General features: G+C 38.5%; 1 protein-coding gene across 1 annotated transcript in view; it reads left to right on the top strand.

The window, feature by feature from the left end:
* Window positions 1–5,524: 5,524 nt before the first annotated feature.
* The window catches only part of pde4dip (phosphodiesterase 4D interacting protein), a 77,550-nt gene continuing 77,074 nt past the window's right edge, over window positions 5,525–6,000 (top strand). The window contains exon 1 of the mRNA XM_066691720.1: window positions 5,525–5,829. Within this exon, the coding sequence (XP_066547817.1) occupies window positions 5,804–5,829 (26 nt within the window). The 5' untranslated portion in view covers window positions 5,525–5,803. The remainder of the gene's footprint in view (window positions 5,830–6,000) is intronic.

Below are 6,000 nucleotides of genomic sequence, written 5' to 3'. Positions count from 1 at the left end.
CGACAAGTGATCTGGGAGCAGATAGCCATGCATTTTATTTCCTTGTTGTTTTAGGAAATGTCCCTGAAATTGAATGATGAAATACACAATTTAGGAAGGGAGGTATTTACAATGAAAACCATGTCTCTGCATATTATACACATTTATGGAGGAATGTATGAAACGTGTTTATGGAATGGAAATGTCCATATGTGAAACTTATTATGATTATTAGGCTAATTTATTACATTAAATAAGTATTTAACAAATTACTGTGAACATATTTGGAATAATACGTGATATGTACTTGCACTTGATATAAGTATGAAAACAATAAGTATTGTGATGAAAACAATATAAAAACAAAGAAAAAATATTTTACTAACAACAAATACAAATAATTGTGTCACAGTCACATCAATTCAACAAGGATTTATGGAAATTGTGGTAAAACTACCATTTACAAGAGCTTATTGTGCACAATGTGCTTTAGTCAGCTAGTGTTCAAGCAGTGAGCTGCATCCACATGGGTATTAGCATGACAGTAAAGTCTTTGCATGAGAATGCACAGCAGAGACAGGTATAGTAAAGCACTTACAAATCCACTTTTCTATGCATTTAAGTCGTTCAGTTTCAGCTTGACAGCACATTAAGAAAAGCTGTTGGAAGCTCACATCTGGCTTCAAACGTTAGAACATTGGGTGTAATCCCAGTTCATCTCTTGACAAAGTCTGTATATTTTACCTATTTTCTTTGTGACCTGAGATGATATCCTCAGAAACCGTGATTGGACTATTCCGGCATGAGCATTTCTCTCAGATTATGAGTTATCCAGCATCTACTGTATGTGGTTACATAACTTCATCTGCCAAGTCATTCACTGCCCAGCAGCTTTTATTAATTTATATGCTACTTTTCTGCAGAGATGTAGCAAAGCTAAAGGGAACAACTGTGGTCTTCAGCTGACAGTAATGTAAATAGGAGAAGAAATATATTAGGCCTATTTTACATATATTTATATGCTTTTAACATGAACTAGAAAATGAAAGAGAAACAGAAATGAAATCCATATTTACACATTCATCATTCAATAATATTTCCTCTGTATGTAGTCAGATATGTACAAGAATTGACACTACAAAGTCCCTGTCCTATCCATGACTTTTTGTAACACTCATTTGCATATTCATGTCAACATCTATTGATGGTGAACAATAGAAACGCTTCAGCAAGAGACACTAGAAAGTCTTGTCTTGGTGGTTTGTGGTAATTTGAAATATCTTTGATGCCAACCAGATCCCTTTATTTAAATTCAGTTGAACCATCCTAGAATTGTCTTGAAGCAATAACTTCAGCACACTGTAATAACTCATCTCAACTCTAAATTTTAAATGTAAAACAAGGCCTTAAGGTGTCCCTTGAAGATGTGTTGCAAACAGCAGCGAGAAAGAGAAATCTACCAGCCCTTAACATTTATATGTGCCAGTAATATGAAAAAAAAGAACTGCATTTGCTGGTCTTGGTTACTCTTGAGGATGGAAAGTATGTGAAACTCTATATCCATTTAACATTTTACAATTCAAAATCCAAACAAACAATTATGTCACCCTGTATTCAGCACACAGACTTTGTTTTTTTTAAATACAGAATAGGGCAATCTTATTATAGAGCGGAAAGTGTAAGTCATACTTAATAATCCGTAGTGCTAAGAAACCATAAACTCTAGTTACCCAGAACCCAGTTTTCTTATATAAATACTCACACATTATCCTAAAGGACAGGGGGCTACAAGTAGGTCACCGACACAAGAAAACATACAAATAGACCTAATTATTAATTATTTTATACATTTAACCAAATAAACCACTAAATAATAGAATCCAACACAAACAGAACACATTACCCCCCCCCAAAAAAAATACTAATGTAAGAGATGATGGTGTTTGTGAATTAAACAGAAATGCAAATATCTGTGGCTTTATTGAGCTGCAGCCTGTAGTGCTGTGGACGGTGGCTGCACTACACACGCTTCTCCGGTGTGACCGGGGCCTCTCGGCGCATCCCCCGGATTAGCAGGTGCAGGAGCCGGAGAGACGGGACACCCGGGCCGCCTGCACAATCAGCCTGCGTGCATCCTTAACACAGGGGGGTGGGGGGCTGTGTGACAATGAAATCAATGCTGCATCCTTAGTTCACTTCCAGGCAGCATCTCAGGGCCTCTTCAGTTCAATGATAGCTGGAGACACAACAATGCACCCGTCCTCCTCAGCAACGTGCGCACGGATCCATGGCTGGATGATATAGGGGGCCGGGGGGATCCTGCAAGGTTAGCCTAGCATTGGGCTAGGATGGATCGGACTCCTGCACAAGAGCAGTCCTGGAGGGGGCTGGGGAGGTAAGGACCGTGCGGTTCGGGATAAATACAGGAGGCAGTCACAAAAGCAATGCATGGCATGGACTGGAAATGGCTTTTTAGACGGCTGCACAATTTGAATATTTTTGCAATTCACGGCAGTGCATATTGATGTTTGTTTGTTATGGAGCAGAAGCGGATGTTTAATCAGCATGTGAGTGATTTGTGTTGCTTTTGTAAATAGGCAACGTTACATTGTATTAAATTGTATACAAATCAACATACCTCCAGTATGGGATGTGAGTGCGGGGGGCAGCATCTTCGGGGCCCTAATGCAAGCTCTGTTCAGATACCTTCAGCAAAAAAAGGGGTAGCGTCTCCTTACATTGAAAGCAATGTAAATATTGCATATTCTATTATAAAGCATAATTAATATAATTGATGACGACGTTTTGGTCAATGCATAGACGCTACCGTAATGTATATGATTATCTGTGCGACACTGTGGTCATTTTGGTCAATGTGTAACAACTGGACACTGGTGAAATGATAAGGGTTTTTGTATGTATTTCCCATCCCACCGGTTTCATCGTGTGTACTTGACGAGCAGAAACAACTCTTTAAAAAAACAAGCATGTGGAGCATGCAAACAGCTGGAGTGCTGCAGGTCACATGACCCCTTTGGTGTCTATTCTGCACACAATCAAAATCTCCTTTTAAGTCTATTTTCGGTTATTTTAATATTGAGATCATTATTTTAAAGTTGTGTGTTTACAATCATGCCACAAAGGACTGGTCGATATTCACAGTTAAACAAATCAGTCTTCAAGTGTAAGAAATGCAAGATAATAGATGTAGGTAAACGTCTTACAATGAACAGCAATGATCTGCTGTTGTGCAGATGAGAGATTATTAACTTGGCACTGATAGCTGTATTTACAATAACCCCCATTTGTTTGCAACAATAATATAAGTGCTCCTAGCAGAACAGATGCCCAGTTGCAGGAGTTATTATCTGGTCTGATTGTGCCTGAAGGGTACAGTGGGTATAAATTAGGGTCATAAAATAGTCTAATTTCTTTTTCTCTTTTGCCTTTTTTACTTAATCAAAATGAGTATCACTTGTGAACAACCAGTACATTAATTGAATTCTCCATCTTTTTTTCTTCTGCTCCTCAACAAATAAACAAGCGACTCATTAGTGGTTAAAATACTAGCATACAATTAAAACAATGCCTGCTGTGATTGGTTTATACTGTAAAAAATAATCAAAAACATAACCTACATCCACTTGCAACTCATGCATGTGGCAACCAATGAACTAAAAGACCTTTTGCCTTGGGTTTGAATGTTGCAACAGATCAGAATGTGAGTTTTCTTTATCGGTTGTGCCTGATGCTGTTAGGCAGAGAATTAGTTGACGCAGCAATATTGATATTTGGTCTGTTGATTTTGGGGGTTTACAAGATCATGGAGCAATAAAATTTGGCTCAGGAGGTCTAGTTTAGTGACAAACCTCTGAAAGTCTGAGCAATCGCAACAAAAAAGCACAAAACAACCTGGGAGAAGATCTGAATGTCATATACTTTCTCTCAAATAACGCAGAGACCGCTCAGAAGCTGATCAGCAATGATACAATTACAACTGCAAAGACAAATCATTCCAGAGTAAAGTATAGCAGTCAGATTAAACAAGACTGAAAAGAGATAACTGGGATTAGATCAATGGTCTTGTGATGAATTGAATTAATCAGTCTGTCTCTGTTGTGAGACCCAATTCACCAGTCTCTGACAGACTCCACGAGTAAACATATTTATTTTGTTCAATCCTCTCATGAAATAATGATAAAAGACTCACCAATAAATTAATCAGCTCAGGGGAAAAAACAAACTGGTCCTGTTTCTAATTAGTTTGTCTGCACTGAAGTCTTGACTGCACTTGGCGATATGCAGATGGTGTTATTGCTGAAAGAAAATCAAATCTCTTTCACCAATAAAAACAAAGACAATTTTAGTGCTGCCAATGCAAAAGTCCTTGAGTTGGGTAGAAGGTGCTGTCTTGTGATCTGAGTGCCTTTAAGATCCAGCGTAGTCGAGGTTGCAGCGGCAGGCTACTACAACAGCTGGGTATAAACAGCTGTTCAAACAGCAGGAGAGAGGCAGGCCTTTACAAAAGCAGTCAAGGTAATTATAGGGTCACTGCTATACTGGGGTTAAACATGCACCACACTTTCTGAAGCCTATCTTTGCAAAATCTCCATGAATCATCTCCCAAATTGAAAAGAAAACGACACATTAATGGGGAAAAAAACCTCACATACTGTTTATTATTGTCTCTTAAAACTAGGACTTACAGGTTTCTCTTGCCAGGAATGTTCCATGTGATAACTCTTGGGGTTGTGTCCAAAAACAACATGAAATAAAGTGTCTTTTAAATAGTTATACACAACTTTCTTTTAAAAATGAAAACATTTACAGGATTCTGAGAGTCCCGATTTGTTCAAAGTAAGTGTTCTTTATTAATGCAGTTGCTTTGATAGAGCGTATTTTTGGCTGCATTGTTTATGAAGCACATTTTAACTCTCCAATGTTACTGACAGCATTTTACAGACCGATAGCACCCAGCAGGAATGCTTTTAGACTTACAGGATCTCTCTAATCATTTATATTGGCCTGCAAAAGATATGGCAGTATTTAAATAAATGATAACTACGTGCGTTCATCGGTTGCGTTTGTGATTTCAGAGAGAATACAAATTACTAAGTGTCTAATTGTATTTTTTCCCTATCTAGTGCATGGGCATGAGGCATGATTTTTGTTGTTTTTAAAACAATATAGACATTCAAAAATAACTTAGGGGAAAAAGACATGATTTCCCTTTCAAACTGCCCTTTTTCATTTAGTATTTTATAGGAATAAGTTTCCCAGAGATGGGGATCTTCTCTACAGTTTGTTCCCATTCTTTTTGAACTGCAGCTTTACCTGACACAACAGCATGTCTGAACTTGTGAGTTGTGTTGTGTAGTATGTGCTCCACCTAGCTCTTTTTTTTCCTTTACCTCAGAAGCGGTAGAGACAGTAAAATAAAGTGGTTGTCCTTCATGCCCAGACAGGAAGGCTTTACACTAACACAGTCATTTCATTGGGTCGCAAGGTAGCCCCTCCGAACAGACTTGCCGTTCTCTGCTTCCTACCTACAAAGCCTCTCTGTGCTCACTATTCAGTTCTTGGAGCGCCTCTGAGCACAAACTGTAATTGACTCAGGCCTGCCACGTCAAATGACTTTGTTTTTCTGCTCTTCTTGTGTAGAGGCTCAACCCGTTAATTTGGGTAAACAATTTTAAAGGAGACAGGGAAAAGGAATACTTCTCATGTTTAATCAAGCACACATAGACGACTTGCCATCTCTCATGGCGGACGTTTGGTTTTTGTTCCATGTGCTTGTTTAACCACTGGAGAGCAGTCCTATGAGATGAGTGGCTTCTTGTACAGGGGAAGGTGAGTGTTAAAGCAGCTGTTACTCTGAAAAAAGGAAGATGAAATAATCTGAAGAATGACTGGGGAGTGTGACAAACTGGCATACGGCCATGCATGTGTGTGAAATGGTCTTGGGGCAACACGTTATACAGTTAAATGTCTCCTATTTCTTTGATGTACATGAGAACAATG

This window comes from Amia ocellicauda, chromosome 19 (genome assembly GCF_036373705.1).
Source record: "Amia ocellicauda isolate fAmiCal2 chromosome 19, fAmiCal2.hap1, whole genome shotgun sequence".
Lineage (NCBI taxonomy): Eukaryota > Metazoa > Chordata > Actinopteri > Amiiformes > Amiidae > Amia > Amia ocellicauda.
The sequence above is the reverse complement of the archived record's forward strand: the minus strand, read 5'-3'. Positions and strand labels throughout refer to the sequence as shown.